This window comes from Chiloscyllium punctatum, chromosome 23 (assembly GCF_047496795.1).
Source record: "Chiloscyllium punctatum isolate Juve2018m chromosome 23, sChiPun1.3, whole genome shotgun sequence".
In the NCBI taxonomy this organism is placed as follows: domain Eukaryota; kingdom Metazoa; phylum Chordata; class Chondrichthyes; order Orectolobiformes; family Hemiscylliidae; genus Chiloscyllium; species Chiloscyllium punctatum.
Window position 1 is genome coordinate 93,392,100 of NC_092761.1, and position 27,431 is coordinate 93,419,530.

The 27,431-nt window shown below is 41.4% G+C and overlaps 1 protein-coding gene across 4 annotated transcripts in view; it reads right to left on the reverse strand.

Moving 5' to 3' along the window:
* Window positions 1–27,431, reverse strand: part of grik4 (glutamate receptor, ionotropic, kainate 4) — a 173,503-nt gene that overhangs the window by 103,554 nt on the left and 42,518 nt on the right. For 3 of the 4 annotated variants that reach the window (XM_072593556.1, XM_072593557.1, XM_072593558.1), the window contains 3 exons: window positions 15,932–16,096; window positions 6,507–6,604; window positions 4,323–4,488 (listed from right to left, as the gene is read on the reverse strand). In XM_072593556.1, the coding sequence (XP_072449657.1) occupies window positions 4,323–4,488; window positions 6,507–6,604; window positions 15,932–16,096 (429 nt within the window). Of the gene's footprint in view, window positions 1–4,322; window positions 4,489–6,506; window positions 6,605–15,927; window positions 16,097–27,431 lie in introns of all 4 variants that reach the window. The other variant, XM_072593559.1, reaches the window with a different exon arrangement.

The following is a 27,431-nucleotide window of genomic DNA, read 5'->3' on the forward strand; positions in this document are numbered from 1 at the left end:
AAAGGACATGAGGGGAAACTTTTTCACAGAGAGGGTGATTCATGTGTAGGATGAATTGCCAGAAGTAGTAGTAGATGCAGGTACAGTTTCAACATTTAAAAGACATTTGCTTAGGTATATGAATAAGAAACTTTGGAGTGACATGGATCAAACACAGACAGGTGAATCTTAATAGTTTGGGAACATGGTTGGTGTGACTAGTTGGACTCAATGGACCGAATGACCTGCTTCTCGTCCTACATCCTATGATCTTATGAAATAAGTCAAAATTCAGGGTGGCTCTGATTATGCACAAGGGGTAGTGACTAGTAAAGGTTCATAAGGTTAATTCTTAGTGGTTCGTTGCGCAGGAAGGATGTTGGCGTAAGGTAGAGGGTGAGCCCAACAAATGCAGAGAACCCTGGATGTCAAGGGAAGTACAGGATTGGTTACGAATACAAAAGAAAGCTTATGGTAGATACAAAAGCTGAAAACAGTGGATTGCCAATAGTATAGAAATTGCAGGGTATTGCTTAAAAAAGAAATTAAGCAAGTCAGAAGGACCAGGAATAAAAGTAACATGAATGAAAATTCAAAGGTGTTTTGTAAGCATATTAGAGGCAACAGAATAAGTATGGAAGGAAGAGAGCCTTCCAAAGTTGCAATCTATGTGTGTGTGGAGCTGAAAGACATAGATATAGCCCAGGCTGCTGTGGAAGGCAAGAGAGGAGACTACAAAGGATCTGACTTTAATTTTCAAATCCTCTCTTGCTACAGGAGAGATATCACAGGACTGGAAGACAGCTAATATTGTACCATTATTCAAGAAGGTTAATGAGGATAAATAAGGCAACTATGGGCCACTGAATCTAACATCTGTGGTAGCCAAACCATTGGAAAAAATTCTGAGTTCAGAACGAGTCTCCACTTGTGAGGCAAGAATTAACCAAGGGTCATCAGAACAGCTTTGACAGGGGAGATTATATGAAATGAACTTGATTGAATATTCTTGAGGAGGTCACTAGATGTGAAGTACAGAAGAGTGCAATTGATGTTGAAATATTGAATCGTAGAAGATAGGAGCATAAGTAAGCCATGTGACCTCTCAAGCCTGCTCTGCCATTCAATATGATCATGGCTGATCATCAAGCTCAATACCCTGATTGTGCCCTCCCACCATATCTCTTGATCTTTTTATCCACAAGAGCCATATCTGCCTCCTTTTTGAAAACCTAATGCTCTGGCCTTAACCACTTTCTGTGGTAGTAAATTCCATGAGCTCTGGGCAAACAAATTTCTAATTTCAGAGCTGAATGGTTTGCCTTTTATCCTTAAATGATGACCCCAGGTTTTGGACTCACTCACCTCTGCGTACATCCTTCCTACATCTAAGCAGTCTACTCTTACTAGAATTTTATAGATTTCTTGAGATTTCCCCACATTCATCTAAATTCCAGTGAATACAATCCTAACCAACTCAATCTCTCTCACACGTCGGTCTTACCATCTGAAGAATCAATTTGGTTTATCTTCACTACATTCCCTTCATATTGCAAGAACATTCTTTTTCAGAAAAAGAGACCAAAACTGCATACAATATTCCAGGTGTGGCCTCATCAATGCCCTGTATAATTGCAGCAAGACATTCCTGCTCCTGTACTTAAATTCTCTCAGTGTGAAGGCCACCCTACAGTTTGCATTCTTTACTGCCTTCTGTATCTGTATGCTTACTTTAGTAATTGGTGCACGAGACACCTAGGTCTCTTTGAACATTCCCATCTCTCAATTTACAACTATTCAAATAATAATCTGCTTTCCTATTTTTGCTACTAAAGTAGATAAACTCACATTTATCCACATTATACTGCACCTTCATGCATTTACCCACTCACTTATCTTGTCCAAATCACATTGAAACATCTCTACATCTCTCTCACAGATCACCCTTCCACCCAGCTAGTTTTGAAATATTACATTTAGTTCCCTCATCTAGATCATTACATTATGAAAAGTCTTAATACCAATCCCTGTGATACCCCACTAACCAATGTCTGTTATTTGGAAAAAGATCCATTTATTCCCACTGTTTGCTTCCTGTCTGCTAACTAATTTTCTATCCATCTCAATGCACTATCCCAATCTCATGCACTTTAGTTTTGCACATTAATCTCTTATGTGGGACTTTGTTCTGACAGTCCAAATAAACCACATCCACTCGTTCCCCTAATCAACTCCACTAGTTACATCCTCAAAGTATTCCAGTAAATTTGCCAACCATGATTTTCCTTTTGTAAATCCATGCTGGCTATGTTTGCTTCTACCACTGTTTTCTAAGTGTTCTGCTATAAAATCCTTGTTAATGGACCTTGGCATCTTCCCATTCCCAATGTCAGACTCAATGGTCTATAATTCCTTGTTTTCACACTCACTTCTTTTTAAATAGTGAGGTTACATTAACCACCCCCTAATCTGTAGGAACAGCTCCAGAGTCAAAAGAATCTTGGAAGATGGACACCGATTTATAAACTATTTTTCAGGCTATTTCCTTAATATGGGATATAAGATTATCAGACCGTGGAGATTTATCAGCCTTCAATCCATCAAATTCTCTCACATTATTTCTCTAGTAATACAGATTTGCTTCAGTTTCTCCCTGTCACTAAACCTTCTGTTTCCCAGCATGTCTGGTACGTTATTTGTCCCCTTTTTTGTGTGATTAAGAAGTGAAGAATGAATTTAGTTTGCTAGCCATTTCTTTGTTCTCCATTATAAATTCACCTATTTCTGACTAGAAGGGACCTACATTAGTTTTCACCAATTTTCTTTCTCTTTATAGACCTATAACAACTTTTACAATCAGTTCTTACTTTCCCCATGTAGTCTACATGCACATCAGGAAATGTTCACCTTGTGGAAATGAAATCTGGTAGCAGTGTCTATCATATAGAGTTTACACTGCACCAACTGGCAGAGGCTGTTTCTAAAATATCTCCCAAGCCCATCATTTGGCTAAAATCCTGGAACTCCTTCCTTAACAACACTGTTATTCCCTGCACCACATCGATAACAGTAGTTCATGGAGATGACTTAAAACACTAACTTCTCAAGAGCAATTAATGCTGGCTTTGCCATTGATAGCCACATTCCAAGAATAAATAAAAACTATGATGCCCACTTCTATCTGGAACACATGCATGAATGTTCATTAATTATACGCTAATTAAAAATAACTTTTTTTGAGACGAATGCAGTCAATCAATCATGAGGGCAGAAGTGTATCTGGATGTCACTATTTTTCCTAATATCACAGACGAGGATAGGTTTGGAATAAAATGTAGTGTAAGATGGCTCATTTATTTATTCACTGACTTGTCAGGGAAATATGATTAGCTACTGAGGTTACAATGAAGTATAATGCATTGAAAGAATTAAAAGTTCATTCCTATGCAGCCAGATAACGCTCAAACCTCAGTAACAAGCCCCTTGCACGTTTCACTTCAAAGCCAATTCTCAGGGGACTAACTTCACTCCCAGGTGTGATGGTATTGCACTTGTCATTTATCTCAAGGGGGTTGGAATATAAAAGCACAGTTGTGCTACTGAGACTTTATAAAGCTCTGGTTAGGCCCCATTTGGAGTACTGTGTCCAGTTTTGGTCCCCACACCTCAGGAAGGACATACTGGCACTGGAGCGTGTCCAGCGGAGATTCACACGGATGATCCCTGGAATGGTAGGCCTAACATATGAGGAACGGCTGAGGATCCTGGGATTGTATTCATTGGAGTTTAGAAGATTAAGGGGAGATCTAATAGAAACTTACAAGATAATACATGGCTTGGAAAGGGTGGACGCTAGGAAATTGTTTCCATTAGGTGAGGAGAATAGGACCCGTGGACACAGCCTTAGAATTAGAGGGGATAAATTCAGAACAGAAATGCGGAGACATTTCTTCAGCCAGAGAGTGGTTGGCCTCTGGAATTCATTGCCGCAGAGTGAAGTGGAGGCCGGGACGCTAAATATCTTCAAGGCAGAGATTGATAAATTCTTGATGTCAGAAGGAATTAAGGGCTACGGGGAGAATGCGGGTAAGTGGAGTTGAAATGCCCATCAGCCATGATTGAATGGCGGAGTGGACTCGATGGGCCGAATGGCCTTACTTCCACTCCTATGTCTTATGGTCTTATGGTCTTATATTTATGAGGTGTCCATACACAAGACACCAAAGATGTTCCTGAACTATCTACTTTTAAACAGTTTCAATGACTGTTTCATTCAGATGTATTTCAGACAATGAAGATTGCTTTCTTTTTCCACAAGCAGTGTTTGCCTTTGCTATTCTTACATTCAGCTTTGGCACAGATCAGACATGCCATTGTTCTGTTGAAGAAGTTCAAGATGCTAGCAATAGCCAAGCTGATGTCCATGTTACTTGGGTGCAGATTTAATGCAGTGAATCTCAAATACTGCAATTTAGGAATTTCTTCAGCAGCTACTTTCACGTGAGGAATCTGCATTGATAAAAATAGAAACACATTACAGTAATACGCAGTAATAAGGAGTTGTTACTTAATATTTAATTGATCAGCTGTGCCCTGTTCAGATTTTCCTGATATGTGTGGGCACACGCATTCAGGTGGCAGAACTTCCTGACCCTAATCAATATGCATTAAAGACAATTGATTAAGAGCTAATGTTGTTTTGACCTACAAAAATTCTCATTAGATTTTTATAGAAAATTATAGATTTTAGTTAAAATTAAGCACACACATTTGATGGGTTTTTAAATAAAGGAGCAATAAAGCAGATGGTTTTGATCCTGTTTGAGTAGATGCCTATTCTTTGCTGGTCATAGAAAGTGAGTTTAAGCAGGAGGTATGCAGCAAGGAAACTTGATCAGCTTTTAAGATGCATTGTTTCCCAACTATTCTTCATAACTACAGGACAATTTTAACTAAATCTGTGGTTAAACACCCTAGCTTAACAATGTTTATTAAGTGATAGCATAAAACTAAAAGGAAAAGCTATTATGAAGGCAAAGTATCATGGAGACTCAGCAGATTGGGAGAAATATGAGATACAGCCAAGGGATATAAAGAAAGCAGTTGTAGCTGCAAGAGGAATGAAGAAGAAAAGGCTCGCAAGTGATACCAGGGAAAGCGGCAGACAGAAAGCATGTTGCTAAGGATAATGTGGATCTGTGTTGGCAATAACATGATTAAAATTTTACAAATATCCATACATCCAAAATATTAAAGAAGGAACCTGCAATCATGATAAACGATCCTTATCATTCTTTCAATCTGTCTGCAGCCTTGGACATATTTGAGGTCATGATCCTCTTCCAACATTGCTCCTCCATTGTTCAGCTGGATCTAACTCTGTTACCAGTTTACAGTCTGATTTAATTTACTAATAGCTGGAGTATTCCTGCAGTACCCTTCCTTCCTGCTTCTTCACTGTGTTTCCCAAGTGGTTAATTTTTGCCTCTTTTGTCTCATCTACTCAGTAACATCATCTGAAACACATCAGGTTCCACTGGGTATGTTTGCAATATCAAGTTCTACTTTACTGACTGTCTCAGTCCCTGTACTATCACTGATATTTCATGCTGCTTGCCTAATATCTTGGATTGGATTAGCAGAAACTTTCTCCAAATAAATATTGGGAAGACTGACAGCTTTGTCTTTGGTCCCCAATAAAAACTGTTGCCTCCTCACAGTTTCTAACCCTCACACATTACTATTGTCTGAGGCTGCACCACTCCATTTACAACCTTGTTGTCCTATTTAACCCCAAAGTGGGTTTTTGAACTTATATCTTCTCCATCATTTGACTGCCTACTTCCACGTCCCACCAAGTCTGGTTATACCACCAAAATCTTTGACCATGTTTTTGTTACCTCCAGACTTGTCTACTCCAATATTGTCCTGATACTCTCCTCTTCATAAACTTCAGCTCCTTGGATCTTGTTAATTATAATTTTACTCTCAGTAAGTTTCATTCAGCCATCACACCCCCTTGTTTGATGATCTGTATTGGCTCCTAGTCTATATAGTAAATGTCTGATTTTAAAGTTCTCTTCCTTGTCTTCAAATTACAGCAAATGCCTACCTTCTTTCAATCTCTATCATCTCCTCCTGCCCAAAGCTACTCAAGATCTCTGAGCTCTTCTAATTCTGGCCCTTTGAACATTTTCAATTTTCATTGTCAAACCATTTTTTAAAACCTACTGATTTGACCAAACTGTAGATTGTCTGCGCTAATATCTTCTTCTGTGCCTCTGACAATGTTTTGCTTCAGATATTCTTTGGAGACATGTTGGGATATTTTTGTGGTGTTGAAGTTGCTATTTGAATGTAAGCTGTGGTTGCTGAAATAGTTGCTTCTATAAGGTTAGTGAGGGATCAAAATCAGGAAAATGGAATTCATCTACAGATCAGCTGTAATCTAATTGGATTAAAAACTAAACAGTCCCTTGCAGTTAATTTTTTTTGTGAACAATGGTTATTACAAATACCAATGTTACCTCTTTCTCTCCGCAAATATGGCTGATAATAGAGGCAGATGCTGGGCTTGAAGAAGGGCCCAAGATGGCTACAACCCCCTTTGGCAGAATCTGACAAGCTACAATAGAAAGAATTTCAATTAAAAGTCAGTCATCTTGATAGCACAGTCACTAACTGACTGATTTTACATTTCCAGGATTACCATCAGCTAAACACTGCAGAATTCTGCACTTCCATCCTTTCAAGGCAATTTTAAAATATAATTCAATAAATGAACAATGTAATATCCCGCTTTAAACACGAGATATAATACATTAACTTTTATTTCAATCTTTAAATTAATTTAAAACAATTCTTAAACCTCTACAAACATTTTTCTTCCACATTGTGATTTTCTTTTCAAAATCACATCAGAACTTCTTCCAGGAGGAAAGATGAAAGTAGAATTAATGGAGTGTGGGTTCATAACATTGAATCAGTGTATCAAACATCCTGAGCAAAACTGGTTCATAGCACAAGCTGGTGTGAAAAAGGAAAATGGATGAAGTTGCCTTCTACTGGATCTCTCCTACACCAGGTGGTCAGAAATAGGGCTGTTTAATGATGATTCCATATGTTTAACTCCAACAAAGATTAATTCATACCATTTACAACAGGACTGGAGAGCAGTCAGATGGGAGGTGACAGCTGTGGCAATGTTTTATTTCTGACTTTTGAAAAAATCTTCAAAGGGTGCTTCTGTCTTGAGGAATCATCTTGTTCCACTACCTACTTGCTTCCATCTCCACTGGTGGGGATGCCAATCGTATTGTGGTGATGAGCCTCCTTTTTATTGACCTACTCCTTCAATATTGCCATCTGGGGCCCAATGTTGCATTTGTAGTTTGTCACATGCATTTCCTCCTGATAATAGGATCAAGACCTAACACTGAAAATTCAGCGTCATGAGTAAACGTAATTCAAATTACCCAGTCTGTGTTGTTGGATTAATCAATAAATCCATTTGTCCAGCTTAATGATGAGGCAAGACATGATTTATCCAAATCATGGTCACTAATGACATCAGTAACCTTATATTGTTAGAACACGGGGTAAACCCTCCTGCTTAATTTAAACCAGCAACACCAGAAAAGATGTACCCCGTGCAGTAATCTGTGAAAGTTCGAGAGGCAAGAACTATTTAAAGTAAAAATTAACAACTTTATTGCTTAAAGTATAACAGAGAATAATTAACTAACAACTATTTACAACTCCTTTCTCCAACCTTCCCCTTCTACAATAGTAGTCCGATAAAACCCCTGATTAGGATTTACCAAAATATTTAAATTTCAAAACTAGGCAGCTGTCAAACTTTCTCTTGGTATCTTCCTTGTTTTTCCACTTCTTAGGGATTTCTGTTTCACAGGTCACTGATTGATAAAAGTACCTTTTCGAGAGCTATTTTTCAGGCAGTCTGTACATGCTGGTGGCTTAGCATTTCTCCCTCAACTGTTCACGTTTTCCCAGTCTTATTACTCCAAAGCTTCGGATTGTGTTATTGGTTTTTAATATCATCAATATACTAAATTCAAACTTGATTGGAGTTTGGCATTTTTTGGGGGTATAATTTAAACTGATTGACCTAATTCAAATTTATTTTTGAATCCAGGCAACTGGTTACATGAGCTGCTAGACCAAAAGGTTATATTGTATCTTGTTCAGAACACTTGGTGCTGTAAGGTAGTTCTGCTAGCTTTTAACTTCCTTAAAGGTGCAGTACTTCATAACAATATGTTAGGTTGTTGATGACATCAACATTAGATTCATTCTTGAGTTCTGTGCTTTTTGAAGTGAATCAAGTTAGTTTTCAGGAATACAACATTATGGGTGGAGTTGAGGAACCACAAAGGCAAAAAAACTAATGGGAGTTATGTACAGTCCTCCCAGCAGTGGTCAGAACCAGGGGTGCAAGATGTACCAGGAAATAGATAGGGCATGTCAGAAAGGCAAGGTCACAGTGATCATGGGGGACTTCAATATGCAAATGGAGTGGATGAATAATGTTGTCGGTGGAATCAAAGAGAGGGAATTCATGGAATGCTTACAGGATGGCTTTTTGGAACAGCTTGTGATGGAGCCCGCAAGGGAGCAGGCTATTCTGGACCTAGTGCTATGTAATGAGCCAGACTTTATAAAAGATCTTAAAGTAAGGGAATACTTCGGAGGCAGTGATCATAATATGGTAGAGTTCAGTCTGCAGTTTGAAAGAGAGAAGGCAAAATCAGATGTAATGGTGTTACAGTTAAATAAAGGTAATTACAGGTGCATGAGAGAGGATCTGATGAAAATCGGCTGAAGGTAGAGCCTAATGGGGAAGACAGTACAGCAACAATGGCAGGAGTTTCTGGGTGTAATTGAGGACACAATAGAGAGGTTCATTCCAAAGTATAGAAAGATTATCCAGTGGGGAACATGAGACAGCCATAGCTGACAAAGGAAGTTAGGAAATGTATCAAAGAAAAACAGAGAGCCTATAAAGTGGTCAAGAGCACTGGGAAATCAGAAGATTGGGAAGACTACAAAATTAAACAGAGGATAACAAAAAGAGAAATAAAGAAGGACAGGATCAAATATGAAGGTAAACTAACCAGTAATATTATAAATGATAGTAAAATTTTATTTTAATACATAAGAAACAAATAAGAGGCAAAAATAGAAATTGGGCCACTCCAAACTCATGCAGGAAGGCTAGTGATGGAAGATAAGGAAATAGATGAAGAACTTAATAAGTACTTTGTGTCAGTCTTCACAGTGGAAGACATGAGTAATAGTCGAACAATTAAGGACAGTCAGGGGGTAGAGTTGAGTCTGGTAGCCATTACAAAAGAGAAAGTGCTAGAAAAGCTAAAAGGTCTAAAAAAATAATAAATCTCCTGGCCCCGGTGGGCTACATCCTAGAGTTCTCAGGGAGGTGGCTGAGAAAATAGTGGAGGCATTGGTTGTGATCTTTCAAAAATCACTGTAGTCAGGGAAAATCCTGGATGATTGGAAGATCACTGTTGTAACCCCCTTGTTCAAGAAAGGATCAAGACAAAAGATGGAAAATTATAGGCTGATTAGCCTAACCTTGGTTGTAAGAAAAATTCTAGAATCCATCATTAAGGATGAGATTTCTAAATTCTTGGAAGTGCTGAGTCAGATTAGAACAAGTCAAAATGGATTTAGTAAGGGGAGGTTGTGCCTGATAAACCTGTTAGAAATCTTTGAAGAGATAACAAGTAAGTTAGATCAGGGAAACCCAGTGGATGTAATCTATCTAGACTTCCAAAAGGCCTTTGATAAGTGCCTCATGGGAGGCTGCTGAGTAAGGTGAGGGCCCATGGTGTTCGAGGTGAGCTACTGGCATGGATTGAGGATTAGCTGTCCGACAGAAAGCAGAGAGTTGGAATAAAAGATTCTTTATTGGAATGGCAACTAGTGACAAGTGGTGTCAAGCAGGGTTTAGTGTTGGGCCGCAATTGTTCACTTTATATATTAATGATCTGGATGAAGGGACTGGGGGCATTCTGGCAAAGTACAGCGATGATACAACATTAGGTGGACAGGCAGGATGGGGAGGCTGCAGAAAGATTTAGACAGTTTAGGAGAGTGGTCCAGGAAATGGTTGATGAAATTCAACTTGAGCAAATGTGAGGTCTTGCACTTTGGAAAAACGAATACAGGCATGGACTGTTTTTTAAATGGTGAGAGAATTCATAAAGCCAAAGTACAAAGGAATCTGGGAGTGCTAGTCCAGGATTCTTTAAAGGTTGACTTGCAGGTTGAGTCCGTGGCTAAGAAAACAAATGTTATGTTGTCATTTATTTCAAGGGGGTTGGAATTTAAAAGCAGCAATGTGCTTCTGAGACTTTATAAAGCTCTGGTTTGGCCCCATTTAGAACACTGTGTCTAGTTTTGAGCCCCACACCTCAGGAAGGACATACTGGCACTGGAGCATGTCTAGCGGAGATTCACACAATGATCCCAGGAATGGTAGGCTAACATACGATGAACGGTTGAGGATCTTGGGATTGCATTCATTAGAGTTTAGAAGGTTGAGGGGAGATCTCATAGAAACTTACAAGATAATGCATGGCTTAGAAAGGACGGATGCTGGGAATTTGTTTCTGTTAGGCGGGGAGACTAAGACTCGTGGGCACAGCCTTAGAATTAGAGGGGGTCAATTTAGAATGGAAATGAGGAGACATTTCTTCAGCCAGAAAGTGGTGGGCCTATGGAATTCATTGCCACGGAGTGCAATGGAGGCCGAGATGTTAAATGTCTTTAAGGCAGAGATTGATAAATTCTTAATCTTGCAAGGAATTAAGGGATATGTGGAAAGTGCAGGTAAGTGGAGTTGAAATGCCCATCAGCCATGATTGAATGGGCCAAATGGCCTTACTTCCACTCTTGTGGTCTTAGGTCTTAACATTCTTCTACTTTATCTCACCAATTATCAGCATTAATAGAACATCTGTCTACAGCAAAAGTAAAAGTCAGAGAGTAAGAGGAGATTAAAATTAAGATAGAATGGAATGTCTTTAAGATTAACTAATTTGAAAAGGAGTCATCTGGAGTCCCACGCACAAACTGTTTTTCCATTTTGAAAGCTAATGAGTATGCCAGTTTCCCAAAGGAGTACAGTCAGAACCAAGCTTTTGGCAGCACAAGTGGCCTGAATGTACAGGAGGCAAGAAACAAGAAAGCAGTAGTGACAATGTTTGGGGATTCATTACTGAGAGGACCACGCACTTATTTGGCTGCAGATGTGACTTGAGGAATATGCAAAAATTGGCTGGTGTCAGAGTCAGGGATGTCATTGATTGGCTACAGGGCATCCTGAATGGGGCAAATGATAAGACAGAGATCATGGTACATGTTGGTACCAATGATAATAGGTAGAATGAGGGATGATCCTTGCTAAATTTCAAAGGTGAGGTGACAGTGGCAGACTTTGACATCAAGGTTGCATTCAACTCAATGCGGTATTGAGGAGCCTTAGCAAAACTGGAGTCAATAGGAATTTGGGGGAAAACTCTCCGCTAATTGAAGTCATACCTGGCATGAAAGAAGATGGTTGTGGTTACTGAAGGTCAGTCATCTCAGCTCCAGGACATCTCTGCAGGACTACTATCTTCAGCTGCTTCATTAATGACATTCACTCCATCATAAGGTTAGAAGTGGGAATGTTTGCTGATGATTGCACAATGTTCAGTACCATTCACTATTCCTCAGATACTGAAACAGTTCATGTTCAAATGCAGACTATATTCAGGCTTGGGCTGAAACATGGCACACAAGTGCCAGACAATGATCATCTCTAAAAAGGTGAAATCTAATCATTCCTTCTTGACATTCAATGGCATCCCCCTTCACTGAACACCCTACTATCAACATCTTGTAGATTACCATTCATCAGAAACTGAACTGGAGTAGCCATATAAATTCAATGGGTATAAGAGCTGGTCAGAGGCTCAGAATCTCTGACTCCCCAAAACCCGTCCACTACCTGCAAGGCACAAATCAGAAGTATGATACAGTATTCTCCACTTCCCTGCGTAAGTGCAGCTCCAACAACACTCAAGAAGTTCATTCAGTATTAAAAAGCCTGCTTAATTGACATCTATAAATATTCACTACCTCCACCACAAAAGGTCATTAGCAGCAATGTGTACCATTTAAAAATTCAATGTAGAAATTCACCATAGATCTTTAGATAGTATCTTCCAAACCCAAGACTGCTGCATTCTAGGACAAGGGCAGCATATATTTGGAAACACTCTGACCTGCCCATCCAAGCCACTCACAATCCTGACCAGGATATAAATTGATGTTACTTCAATGTCATTGGTCAAAGTTTGTGAGAAGATTTGTAGCTCGGGTGCTCGTTGTTGTGGTTCTGTTTGCCGAGCTGGGAATTTGTGTTGCAGATGTTTCGTCCCTGTCTAGGTGACATCCTTAGTGCTTGGGAGCCTCCTGTGATGCGCTTCTGTGATATTTCCTCCGGCATTTATAGTGGCCTGTCTCTGCCGCTTCCGGTTGTCAGTTCCAGCTGTGCGCTGTAGTGGCCGGTATATTGGGTCCAGTTCGATGTGCTTATTGATTGAATCTGTGGATGAATGCTATGCCTCTAGGAATTCCCTGGCTGTTCTCTGTTTGGCTTATCCTATAATAGTAGTGTTGTCCCAGTCGAACTCATGTTGCTTGCCATCTGCATGTGTGGCTACTAAGGATAGCTGGTCATGTCGTTTCGTGGCAAGTTGGTGTTCATGGATGTCGGTCATTAGTTGTCTTCCTGTTTGTCTTATGTAGTATTTTGTGCAGTCCTTGCATGGGATTTTGTACACGACATTGGTTTTGCTCATGCTGGGTGTCGGGTCCTTCGTCCTGGTGAGTTGTTGTCTGAGAGTGGCTGTTGGTTTGTGTGCTGTTATGAGTCCTAGAGGTTGCAGTAGTCTGGCTGTCAGTTCAGAAATGCTCTTGATGTATGGTAGTGTGGCTAGTCCTTTGGATTGCGGCATGTCCTCGTTCCGTTGTCTTTCCCTTAGGTTTCTGTTGATGAAATTACGCGGGTATCCGTTTTTGGCGTATACATTGTATAGGTGTTCCTCTTCCTCTTTTTTCAGTTCTGGTGTACTGCAGTGTGTTGTGGCCCTTTTCCAGTAAACAGGAAAGCCACACACACACAGACCAAGCCCTGAACTACGAAAGCAACCACCCCAACACACACAAACGAAGTTGCATCAAGACACTATTCAAAAGGGCTACTGCGACCACTAGGACTCATAACAGCACACAAACCAACAGTCACTCTCAGACAACAACTCACCAGGACGAAGGACCTGATACCCAGCATGAGCAAAACCAATGTAGTGTACAAAATCCCATGCAAGGACTGCACAAAACACTACATCGGACAAACAGGAAGACAGCTAACGATCCACATCCATGAACATCAACTAGCCACAAAACGACACGACCAGCTATCCTTAGTAGCCACACACTCAGATGACAAGCAACATGAGTTCGACTGGGACAACACTACTATTATAGGACAAGCCAAACAGAGAACAGCCAAGGAATTCCTAGAGGCATGGCATTCATCCATAGATTCAATCAATAAGCACATCGACCTGGACCCAATATACCAGCCACTGCAGCGGACAGCTGGAACTGACAACCGGAAGGGGCAGATACAAATCATTATAAATGCCGGAGGAAACATCACAGAAGCGCTTCACAGGAGGCCCCCAAGCACTGAGAATGTCACCTAGACAGGGGACGAAACGTCTGCAACACAAATTCCCAGCTCGGCAAACAGAATCACATCAACGTCATTATGTCAAAGTCGAGAGTGCAGTGCTGGAAAAGCACAAGATGTCAGGCAGCATCCAAGGAGCAGGAAAATGGATGTTTCAGGCATAACCCCTTCATCAGGAAGGGCTTATGCCCAAAACATTGATTCTCCATCTCCTCGGATGCTGCCTGACCTGCTGTGCTTTTCCAGCACTACACTCTCGACTCTGATCTCCAGCATCTGCAGTCCTCACTTTTTCCCTGTCATTGGGTCAAAATCCTGGAACTCCCTCCCCACTGGTGTTGTGGGTTTGCCGACAGGAAATGGACTGCAGCAGTTCAAGATGGCAGCTCATCAAGGGCAATTAGAGGTGGACACCCACATCCCACAAATGAAAACAAATGATCAAAGCTCATTGGCTGAGCAGATTGTCAACTGACATAGTCAGCATCAAATGTAGCCAATCTTGCATGTGGACAATCCTAATTGATAGGTTTACCTTACAAAAATAGCTGTAGTTCTGAACAACAGTAATTATTGGCTGAGTAGGATGCACCACATCTCTCAGTCCCTCTCAACTTGTTAACTAATGTAGTGACTCTAAAATTGTTCTATTGGACTTGGCTCAAGTGCATGGTGAGGTAAACTAAAGCGGCTACTAGTGTCTCACCTTTACCATAGAGGACCCTTCCCAAACACCTCCCTGGATGGTATATGTAGCCCTGCCCTGGGCTGCTCTGTGCCAAGGCTCATGACTCCTTCCCTTACAAACTTCTAAATCAACTCTTACAGCTTGAAGGCTTCAGAAACTGAAACTGTTCTGCTCTGTTCTGAGGTGAAACCTGATTCTGAACTGTACTTAAACCACTAGTGTTCCATGGTCTGTTTTTGCCCTCTGACTTGAAAATTGAATTTTAGCATTTGTTATGAAGTTGAAGGTGTGTCCTGTACCTTTAAGAGAGAGTCAATGCTGTTTTGCACTGAGAGCTTACAAGCATCTGTCATATGACTAGCTAGCAGTCTCAGAGTGTACAGGAAAATTTAAAATACGTAATATTTGGCTGTGAAATAGATACCTGAGTTGGTTGCTATTTTGACAACAATTCGAATTTCGCCAATCAATTTAAATTATGCCCCAGGATACTAAAACCAATCAATACTGAATTTATTGTTTTGCCAACATTGAACCAATGAGACAGTCCGATGTTAGGGGGATAACAAAGGCAGGTAATTTGAAAGTCAGACAGAGCAACTGCCGTCGAGCGAGTAACTGCCATCAGGAAAGACTGCCATTCAAAAACACTCCCTATCAAAGGTACTTTTTCAAATGAAGCATCTTCACAGTAAAAGAAAGAAAATGACCCAGGGCGATCTTCAGACAGAAGAAGACAAACACTGCAGACAACAGCCACTGTATGGTTTTGAAATTAAGTGAATGTAATTTTAATAAGTGTGTTTATTGGAACAGTGTATTGTTATAGAGTTGGAGGCAGTTAAAGCAGTTAAGAGAAAGAGGGGCTTACAGTTGTGAATAGTTGTTGTTTAATGTTCATTTTTAGAGTTAAGAAATAAATTGATATTATTTTCTTTAAATAGTGGAATTTGGGAATTCTCTGTCACTCATATTTTAACAGATCATGAGGCAAAGTGAGCTTTTTTGGGTGTTTGGTTTAATTAGCAGAAGAGATCACCGTTGTGCCATAACACATTTCATCAATTATCAGCACATGTGCAATGTAAGTCAAATGCTTTCTTCAAAATTATGTCTTTGGGTCACAGTTCAAAATTACTTCCTGATCTCTTCAAAAACATTTACTTTCATAGAACTGAAACCACACATCAATTTTCCATTGATTTCAAAATCCAAATTTCTAATATAATATAAATGTTAATTGCACTACAATTGGCTGAGAAATGCTCAATCTTTCACCGTGGACTGCCGCTATCTTCTTTCTCATGGGCTGTGGGTTGAAAGTGGGCTAGTGGCATTTAAATGAGAGCTGGGACATAAAATGCCAAAGCATTAAAACTTATATCAGTCAGTGCATTTCAAACTTAGTCCACATGAAATTGTTAACACCATGTTTTCTACTGAAGTGAGACAAGGGACAGACTTGTTTGGGTACCTACTAGTTTCTGCTGTTTCATATTCACTGTCTCGCAGTAGCTCAAACAGGTCAACATCTAGCCTTGCCTTTTCAGATTGTTCCACCATGCGGTTGATATGGTTTTTCGCAAGAGTAATGGCAAGTCTTTCACCTCTACTGCACTCCATTGGATCATCTAGAATTGCAGCTGGAAAACACAAATTCAACAACTGAACTTAATGACTATTTTGTTCCTCTGAACATTGGAGAGCAGCTAAATTTTATTTGCTAATTATTCTTTTAGATTAGGTAGTTTGAAAGGCCCATCCTTTCTCAGTTCAGTTTCTTCTTGCATTGATTTAATTGCTGTCTGACCTAAATATTTAAGGCAGGAGAATAATGAGGTGGTTCAAGAAGGGGAAGGTAGGGGCAATCCCACTGAAGCAGACCAGAAACAAAAAAAAAACTCATAGGCTGTAATTCTCCAATTTCAGGGCCTCTTAGCTCTCCCCCAGTCAATACTGCATGTTATTATTCCCTTATTCATGATTTACTAATTAATTCACCAAAGCAATCACAGAGATTCTAGTGAAGTGATAATGCCCATTGATGGCACTAGTTACAAATGTCATCCAATATAGATGCAGCATGGCCCATTAATACACAGCACAGCAACAACAGAGCTCAGAATGTATAATTAGTTAACATGCATCCTATAGGTGATTGCATTATGACTACTATATTAAACAAACTGGAAAGTACACATTTTACTTTAACAGAATAGTGCAATATTGTTAATCTGTTAGAAAAATATACCATTAGTTACTTAAAAAACTTTGCAAATGATAACACAGATCTTGGTGAGTGCCTCAATAACATGTTCTGCAAATTTTACCACATATACATTGAAATAACTCTATAGAGATAAGTACCCCATCACCAAGTGACCCTTTGTTTACATGTTGAAGGAGCTTGACACTGATCCAGCTCCCTCAGAGCCAGCTGTCAGAGTGCAAAGATGCCTGACATTCCTTTTTTTTTATCTGTCAGTCGAGGCTCTTTGATTGGAACAGATTAACAGCCCCAATCAGGGGAATCATATTCTATGAGGTCCACCTGGCTCACCTTGTTATAATCATTACATTCACAGTGATTGCAAAATCATACCTGGGGAACAGTTCAGTATTGTCCAATATTGCAATCCAGGTTGCAAGAAAAGCTTTCAGGTTTTTATTTCATATATGTCAACTACCTGTTTTGTGTAAAAAGACCGATCACTTCTCTGATAATGTCCACATTATTTCATTATCATTCATTATCTCAAGGATTAGTGCAGGAGATTGGATGGGCTAAATGATTTACTTCTGCTCCTAAGGTCTATTAGTGGTTTATTTGAAATCAGAAGCTTTTGAAGCATAGTTCCTTTGTCAGGTGAAGTGAGACAGAAGAGCACACAGACACAATTTATAAACAGAGATATCAAGGACGGAGAGAGCAAAAGATCATACAACTTGTGTGAGTGGAGTGTTGAATAATAAGTCTCTGCAGCTTACCAAGAGTGTTAGATGGTGTGAGTAAAGTGTGAGTAAAGTGACAACAGCTGAATAACAGAGAAGGGATGACCTATAATCTGATTAAATGAGGCAGAGAAATAATAACAAAACGTTACAAGAAGATAGGAGGATGAATGGTCTTGACCAGTGAGGTGTTCCCTGACTGGGAGGAACATTCCTGTCACCCTCCGATCTTCGGGTAAATGTCCACCAAAGTGGACTTTGAGATACACAACACGCAGAATTGCCATCAGAAACTGATAGCTAAGTTCCCTGCCCATGAAATTGGCCTCCACTGTGATCTTGGTTTTATGTTGTGCTATATGTGACCCCACCACACTGTTCTGTATCTGTAAAATATTCCTACTGTCCTGATTCAACACCATCATCTTGATAAATTGTTATGATCTCTCTATCTTAATTAGTTTGCATGGTTTTGGATTACTTAAGACCTTGGTTACACCCTTAGCACGTGACTCTTAAACCTATCATGTTATTCCAGTCATTTAGTTTGTCTCCAGCACCACCTTATTTTTAACATTTTTGTAATTATCTTTCTATCGCATTTAATCAGATTAGAGGTCATCCCTTTGCTTGTTATTCAGCTATTAACACTTTACTCACACCTTCTGACACATTTGATCATCTACAGAGACTTATTATTCAAAGCTCCACTCACACCAGTTGTATAATCTTTTGCTCTCTCTGTCCTTGAAGGGGCTGTGCTCCGAAAGCTTGTGATTTTAAATGAATGTGTTGGACTATAACCTGGTGTCATGTGACTTCTGACTTTAATTCTCGTCAAGAGCAACTCTGCTCGAAATCTTCAGACAGTTTTCACTTTCTGGGTTTTTTTTTGGAAAGCTTACCAGAAAACCATGAAGCTGTCCAAAGATCTTTCCTAGTGTCAACTAGGGTTGGGTTTTTCTTTTAGCTGCATGGGAAATGTGTACAATACATTATATTGTAGAATATGAATTTCAAAATATAAATAGGTGGATGGGGTCAGTTCTGTGAAGATTTTTAAAGTTCAAATCTGAAACCAGAGTTCAGTTCCAAAGATAGAACAGTTTGTTTGAGCAGGAGAATGAAGTCAGTTCAGTTTATACAGTTCTAGGGGACTCAAGTGTAAGGGCAATAGACAGTATCTAATCCAAGGCAAAAACATACTGCTTCACCAAGAAAATAAGAGGTCTGAGAATTGGGAGCAGTTTAGAATTTAGCAAAGAAGGACAAAGGGATTGATTAAGAAGGGGAAAATACAGTACAAAAGTAAGCTTACAGGGAACATAAAGACTGATACTAACAGTTTCTATATGTATGTGGAGAGAAAGAGATTGGTGAACATAAATGTAGCTCCATTACAGACAAAAATGGGGGAATGTATAATCGGGGACAAAGAAATGGCTGAGCAACTAAATACATCCTTTGGTTCTGTCTTCACAGAATAGGATACAAATCAGATACCAGAAATGTTGGAGAATGCAAGACTTAATGAGAGGGGAAAACTGAGGGAGATCAATAGTGGTAGAGAAATGGTGCTGGGAAAATTGATGGTATTGAAGGTGGATAAATCTCAAGGGCTTGATAATCTACATTCCAGAGTACTTAAGGAAGTGGCTCTAGAAATAGTGGATGCATTGTTGGTCATCTTCCAGGACTCTTTAGACTCTGGACCAGTCCTTGCAGATCGAAGGGTCACTCCAATATTCAAGAAGAGAGGTAGAGAGAAAACAGTGAATATAGACCAGTAAGCTTAACATCGATAATGGTGAACATTTTCATATCCATTATCAAGGATCTTGTAGTGGAGCATTTTGAAAGCAGTGGCAGAATCATACAGAGTCAGCATGGATTTATGAAGGGGAAGTCATGCTTGACAAATCTGTTGGAATTCTAAGATATAATGAGTAGAGTTGACAAGGGGAATCCAGTCAATTTTTTATATTTGGATTTTCAGAAAGCATTTGACAAAGTCCCACATAAAAGATTATTATGCAAGATTAAAGCACATGGGATTGGGGAAAGTATATTGAAATGAATAAAAAAGTGGTTGGCAGACATGAAATAAAGAACAGGAATTAATGGATCCTTTTCAAATCAGCAGACAGTAACTAGTGGGGTGCCACAGGGATTTATGCTAGGACTCCAGCTATTCACAATATATATAAATTATTTGGATGAGGGAACAAAATGTAACATCTGAAAGTTTGCAGATGATACCAGATTGGATGGGAGGGTAAACTGTGATGATGATGCAGAGATCCTTCAGCATGATCTGGACAGGTTGGGTGAGTGGACACATCAATGGCAGATGCAGTGTAATTTGGATAAATGTGAGGTTATTCACTTTGGAAGCAAAAACAAGAAGGTAGATTACTACCTGAACAGTTGTAAATTGGGAGAGGGGAGTGTACAGCAGGACCTGGGTGTCCTTGTGCATCACTTGTTGAAGGTAGGCATGCAGGTGCAGCAGAGAGTAAAGAAGGAAAATGGTACGTTGGCCTTCATTGTGAGAGATCTTGAATACAGGAGCAGAGATGTGTGTTGTTGCAGTTATACAGGGCCTTGGTAAGGCCATACCTAGCATATTGTGTACAGCTTTGGTCTCCTTTTCTGAGGAAGGCTGCTCGTGCTTTTAAAGGAGTGCAGTGAAGGTTTACCAGGCTGATTCTGGGCAGGACATAGGTACCAGGAGAAATTGACTCGGTGAAGATTGTTTTTGGTGGAGCTCAGACGAATGAGGTCGGGGTGGGGGGGGGGGGGGGGTGGGGGGGGGCGGGGTCTCATAGAGACTTATAAAATTCTAAAAGGACTAGGAAGGATAGATGCTGGGAGGATGTTCCTGATGGTGGATGTGTCCAGAACCAGGGGTCAAAGTCTGAAGATTTGGGGTAGACCATTTAGGATGGAGATGAGGAGACATTTCTTTATCCAAGGAGTGGTGAGCCTGTGGAATTCGTTACCACAGGAAGTATTCAAGAGGTAGCCAGATAAAGCACTTAGGACAAATGGGATCAAAGGTTATGGGGGGAAAGCAGGATTAGGCTACTGAGTTGGATTATCAGCCATGATCATGATGAATGGCGGAGCAGGCTTGAAGGGCCAAATGGCCTCTTCCTGCTCCTATCTTCTACGCTTCAGAGGAACAAGAATCTCTGCAGAAATTGTTTCTATTCAGTGGAGCTTCCATATCAAAGAGTCTGGACATATTAATACAAAGGTAGTCTATTCCAAGTTTACAGATTCTTGACTAACATGGGGATCATCAGGATATAGGCAGGAATGTGGAGCTGAGGGAACAGTCTGATCAGCCATAGTCATATTGAATGGCAAAGTAGGCATGAGGGGCTGAATGGAGTAACTGCAGTTTCTATTTCTCTGGTTCATTTGTATGTTCAGAAAGCTAGTTGCAAATAATAGAAACGTTGCCAATCTTTACACACTTTGACATGTTCCAAATATTCATCATTTAAACCAAATACAGTTTTAGTCTCAGTTTATTTATGGAATATTTAAATAAATTTCAGTTAATGTTCACCACTTGAACAGAATTAAACACAACTAATAAGGAGTTAACATGTTAATTCTCCCCCATAATAGGTTGTAGTTTCAGGGGGTCAATGTGAATTTCCAATAAAGAGATTGAAGGATTTTCATCCAGAAATGGTGCCAAGGTCTTGGAGTTAAGCTGAGTAAATAAAATTCAGGTATGGATATGGGATGGTCTGAATGAAGAGTGGTTTAAGTGACTGATTGGTCTCATAGAAACAAAGATAGGAGCAGGAGTTAGCCATTTGGCCATTTGAACCTATTCTGTATTTATTATGATCATGGCTGATCATCCAACTCAGAGGCCTGCACCTGCTTTCCCCCATATCTTTTGATCCCTTTAGTCCAAGTGTTATATCCAACTTCTTCTTGAAGTCATATAATGCTTCGGCTTCAACTGGTTTCTGTGGCAACGAATTCCTTAAGGTCACCACTCTCTGGGTGAAGAAATTTCTCCTCATCTCAGTCATAAATGGTTTACCTCATATCCTCAGGACTGTGATCCCTGACTCTGGATCATCTGCCATCGGGCACATCTTTCCTGCATCTACTCTGTCTAGTCCTACTCGAGTTTTCTAGATTTATAATGAGATTCCCACTCATGCTTCTGAAGTGCAACACATATAATCCTAACCAATTGAACTGGTCCACACACATGAATCCTGCCATTACAGAAATCAGTCTGGTAAACCATTGCTGTACTTCCTCTAGAGCAGGAACATCCTTCTCAGATAAGGAGGCTAAAACTGCACACCATACACCAGATGAGCTCTCACCGAGGCCTTGTATAATTGCAGATAAGGAGGCTAAAACTGCACACCATACACCAGATGAGCTCTCACCGAGGCCTTGTATAATTGCAACAGGATATTCCACCCCTGTACTCAAATAATCTCAATATGAAGATGATACCAACATACCATCAGCCTTCTTGATCCTAGTACACTGCATGATCACTCAGCCAACTTGTCCAAATCACACAGATGCATGTCTGCATCCTCTTTACAGCTCACCCTTCCACCTAAATTTGCATCATCTGCAAATTTAGAAATTTGAATTTAATCCCCTCAGCTAAATTATAAGTAATATTGAGAATAGCTGGTGTCTAAGCACCATCCCCACAGTATCCCACCAGTCAATGCCTGCCATTCAAAAAAGAGAATTCTCCAGTTCCCACCTGCTTCAAATGTCAACACAATATTGAGCAGATTAGATTCCAATTCTAGTCACCAAATCTTTGGGTTTTTTTTTCATATCTGCAGAGCTCTCTGGATTAGAGGAGCTTGCATTCCTTTCTCCCATTCCAAGGTGCAGTCTTAAGTCAACAAACTTCATATTTACCAAGCACCGTGTTTTACACAAACATTAATATTTCACATCATCATAATCATATTAGCTTCCAGTCCACATCTCAGTAAAGCCTTTGGTCATGAAAATGGATCCAGAAGGCTGCACATCAAAACACTGACTGACTTCATTCAAGTTACTTTCATTTGGATGAAGGGTCACTGGACTCAAAACGTGAACTCTGCTTTCTCTGCATAGATGCCGCCACATCAGCTGCGTTTTTCCAGCAATTTCTGTTTTTGTTTCAGGTCTCCAGCATCCAGCATCTTATTTTATTATTAGATTCCCTACAGTGCAGAAACAGGCCCTTCGGCCCAACAAGTCCACACCAACCCTCCAAAGAGTAACCCACCCAGACCCATTCACCTACTCCCTACTAATGCACCTATCAATATGGGCAATTTAGCACGGCCAATTCACCTGACCCACATATCTTTGGACTGTGGGAGGAAACCAGAGCACCCAGAGGAAACCCACACAGACACAGGGAGAATGTGCAAACTCTACGCAGCCGTCCAAGGCTGAAATCGGACCCAGGTCCCTGGCACTGCGAAGCAGTAGTGCTAACCACTGAGCCACTGTGCCATTTTATTTTAAGTTACTTTCATTGCCAGCTCAGGAGACTCAATGTCAGAGGACTGAGGATAACAACTTTTCCTTCCTCTCTGATGCTTCAGAAAAAGTTCAGGGATGGGAAAGAAGGGTCAAACTAGATGGTGAGAAAAGCTGGGTGAGCAGAACAAAAAGGCAAGTTATAAAACTGAGGTAACAGGAGAAAGAAGAAGAGTGAGCATAACTGGGTAAGGGAAAAAGGGGTTGAGTATTAAAGAGAAAACAAAAGGAGGACTAGCGGGGTGTTCCTCTAAAACTAGTGGAGAGAGCTTAATCTTTGCCTTCCCAAAGCATCATGGCCTGAGTGCCAAACTGACGGCTTACAATATGCAAGCAGAATTACACTATTCTGTAGGAGAGATGCACTTGGCCCAACCACCTCGATTTAAGCAAAACAGAATTTATTTACAAGATTACCGAATGAAACACAAACAAACGAGAAAAGAATACAGAATAACTTAACCAATTCGACAGATTATCCCAGCTTAATGATACTGTTCCAAATACTTGCAACAATCCCTCTAAACACCCCTTAGCATAAAAAAGTAAAATCAAACACAGGGTCCTGCAGAAGAGAGAGAGATGGCAGCATGGAACATCTCTTCCATGTAGCTGTTTCTTGCTCCAGCAGCCTCAAAACTGCCTGCCTGCTTTCAGTTAAAGGGCGGCACGGTGGCACAGTGGTTAGCACTGCTGCCTCACAGTGCCAGAGACCCGGGTTCAATTCCCGCCTCAGACGACTGACTGTGTGGAGTTTGCATGTTCTCCCCGTGTCTGCATGGGTTTCCTCCGGGTGCTCCGGTTTCCTCCCACAGTCCAAAGATGTGCAGGTCAGGTGAATTGGCCATGTTAAATTGCCCGTAGTGTTAGGTAAGGGGTAAATTTAGGGGTATGGGTGGGTTACGCTTCGGCGGGGAAGTATGGACTTGTTGGGCCGAAGGGCCTGTTTCCACACTAAGTAATCTAATCGAATAGCCAGGCTGCCAAAACCAAACCAGACAAGAGATAAGCTGAGCCGGGAGAACTGGCCACTCTCCTATCATTGTACAATTTTTAAAAAACTTCAAAACCTTTTGCCTGAGGCAGTATCTGTAAGCTATAATCAAATTGGCCCTAAATCCCATCGAAAGCCAGACATTTTGGATTCGCTGCTTTTATGATGTCTCTGGAAAAAAAGGCCAAGGACCTTTTTGAGTGGGAGCAGCGGCCGAGGAAAAGCGAACCCGGGAGACTACAGCTAAGGTAAGACAGTTTGTTTCAAAATTACTTACCTGTAGCGGGCAGCGGAAGTGAGGTAGGAGCGCATAGCTGGGCGGGAAGGTAAGTGATTAGTATTTGAGTGGGTGTGTTCTAGACCCCAGGTCCTACTTTCGTAGGGCCTCCTCTAACCTAACTTTAAAGTCCACAGGTAAGTGACTCAGTGTTATTGACTCAGTGTTCTTGTTTTTGGAGACAAAGTGTACAGTCATGGCAGCGCAGGCGGTGGAATGTTCCTCCTGCAGGATGTTTGAGGTAGGGGTGACCACCGATACTCCTGCCGACTTCGTCTGCAGGAAATGCAGTCAGATCCTGATCCTCACCGAACGAGTTAGGGAACTGGAACTGGAGCTGGATGAACTGAGGATTATTCGAGAGGCTGAGAGGGTGATCGATAGAAGCTACAGGGACGTAGTTACGCCGGAGAACAGAGGTAGCTGGGTAACAGTTAGAGGTGGGAAGGGGAAGAAGCAGGCAGTGCAGGGTTCCCCTGTGGTCGTTCCCCTAAAAAATAAGTATACAGCTTTGGAAACTGTTGGGGGGGACAGCCTTGCAGGTGTAAGCTGCAGTGAAGGGGTCTGTGGCTCTGAGATTCAGAAGGGAAAGGGGGAGAGGAGGAGAGCGCTAGTTATAGGGGACTCTCTAGTTAGAGGGACGGACAGGTGGTTCTGTGGACATGGGCGAGACTCTCGGATGGTTTGTTGCCTCCCGGGTGCTAGGGTCCGAGATGTCTCAGACCGTGTCTTCAGAATCCTTAAGGGGGAGGGTGTGCAGCCAGAAGTCGTGGTACACATTGGCACCAACGACATAGGTAGGAAGAGGGGTGGGGAGGTCATTCAAGAGCTCAAGGAGTTAGGCTGGAAGCTAAAAGCTAGGACAGACAGAGTCGTCATCTCTGGGTTGTTGCCGGTGCCACGTGACAGTGAGGCAAAGAATAGGGAGAGAGTGCAGTTGAACACGTGGCTGCAAGGATGGTGTAGGAGGGAGGGCTTCAGATATTTGGACAATTGGACTGCATTCTGGGGAAGGTGGGACCTGTATAAACAGGACGGGTTGCACCTGAACCAGAAGGGCACCAATATCCTGGGGGGTAGGTTTGCTAGCACTCTTCGGGGGGGTTTAAACTAATTTGGCAGGGGGATGGGATCCGGACTTGTAGTCCAGCAAGTAAGCTAGCTGTGTGTCAGGATGCCCAAGACTGTCGGGAGGCTGTGGAGAAGGTAGCACTGACAGGGACTACTTGCGGACACAGAGATGGGCTCAAGTGCGTATACTTCAACGCAAGGAGTATCAGAAATAAGGTGGGTGAACTTAAGGCGTGGATCGGTACCTGGGACTACGATGTTGTGGCCATCACGGAAACATGGATAGATGAGGGACAGGAATGGCTGTTGGAGGTTCCTGGTTACAGATGTTTCAGTAAGATTAGGGAGGGTGGTAAAAAAGGAGGGGGGGTGGCATTGCTAATTAGAAATGGTATAACGGCTGCAGAAAGGAAGTTTGAGGGGGATCTGCCTCTGGAGGTAGTATGGGCTGAAGTCAGAAATAGGAAAGGTGCAGTCACCTTGTTGGGTGTTTATTATAGGCCCCCCAATAGCAGCAGAGATGTGGAGAAACAGATTGGGAAACAGATTTTGGAAATGTGCAGAAGCTACAGGGTCGTAGTCATGGGCGACTTCAACTTCCCAAATATTGATTGGAAGCTCTTTAGATCAAGTAGATTGGATGGGGCGGTGTTTGTGCAGTGTGTTCAGGAAGCTTTTCTAATGCAGTATGTAGAGTGTCCAACCAGAGGGGAGGCCATATTGGATTTGGTACTCGGTAATGAACCAGGACAAGTGGTGGGCTTGTTAGTGGGTGAACATTTTGGTGATGGTGACCACAATTCTGTGACTTTCACCTTGGTTATGGAGAAAGATAGGTGCGCACAAAAAGGTAGATTTTACAATTGGGGGAAGGGAAATTACGATGCTGTAAGACAGGATTTGAGGAGTATACGTTGCGAGCATAGGCTGTCAGGGAAGGATGTGGTGGAAATGTGGAACTTTTTCAAGGAGCAGATACGACGTGTCCTTGATATGTATGTACCTATCAGGCAGGAAAGAAATGGTCGTGTGAGGGAGCCTTGGTTGACGAGGGAGGTTGAATGTCTAGTAAAGACGAAGAAGGAGGCTTTCATAAGGTTGAGGAAACAGGGTTCAGACAGAGCAGTGGAGGGATACAGGATAGCCAGAAGGGACCTGAAGAAAGGGATTAGGAGAGCTAAGAGAGGGCATGAAAAATCCTTGGCGGATAGGATCAAGGATAACCCCAAGGCATTTTATGCGTATGTGAGAAACCTGAGAATGACGAGAACGAGGGTAGGTCCGATCAAGGACAGTAGTGGGAGACTGTGTATTGAGTCGGAAGAGATAGGAGAGGTCTTGAACAAGTACTTCTCTTCAGTATTTACGAACGAGAGGGACCGTATTGTTGAAGAGGAGAGTGTGAAACGGACTGTTAAGCTAGAAGAGATACCTGTTAGGAAGGAAGATGTGTTGGACATTTTCAACAACTTGAGGATAGACAAGTCCCCCGGGCCTGACGGGATATATCCTAGGATTATGTGGGAAGCAAGAGAGGAAATTGCAGTACCGTTGGCAATGATCTTCTCGTCTTCACTGGCAACAGGGGTGGTACCAGGGGACTGGAGAGTAGCGAATGTTGTGCCCCTGTTCAAAAAAGGGAATAGGGATAACCCCGGGAATTACAGGCCAGTTAGTCTTACTTCTGTGGCAGGCAAAGTAATGGAAAGGGTACTGAGGGATAGGATTTACGAGTATCTGGAAAGACACTGCTTGATTAGGGACAGCCAGCACGGATTTGTGAAGGGTAGGTCTTGCCTTACAAGTCTTATTGAATTCTTTGAGGAGGTGACCAAGCATGTGGATGAGGGTAGAGCAGTGGATGTAGTGTACATGGATTTTAGTAAGGCATTTGATAAGGTTCCCCATGGTAGGCTTATGCGGAAAGTCAGGAGGCATGGGATAGAGGGAAATTTGGCAAATTGGATAGAAAACTGGCTAACCGGTCGAAGGCAGAGAGTGGTGGTAGATGGTAAATATTCAGCCTGGAGCCCAGTTACAAGTGGAGTTCCGCAGGGTTCAGTTCTGGGTCCTCTGCTGTTTGTAATTTTTATTAATGACTTAGATGAGGGAGTCGAAGGGTGGGTCAGTAAATTTG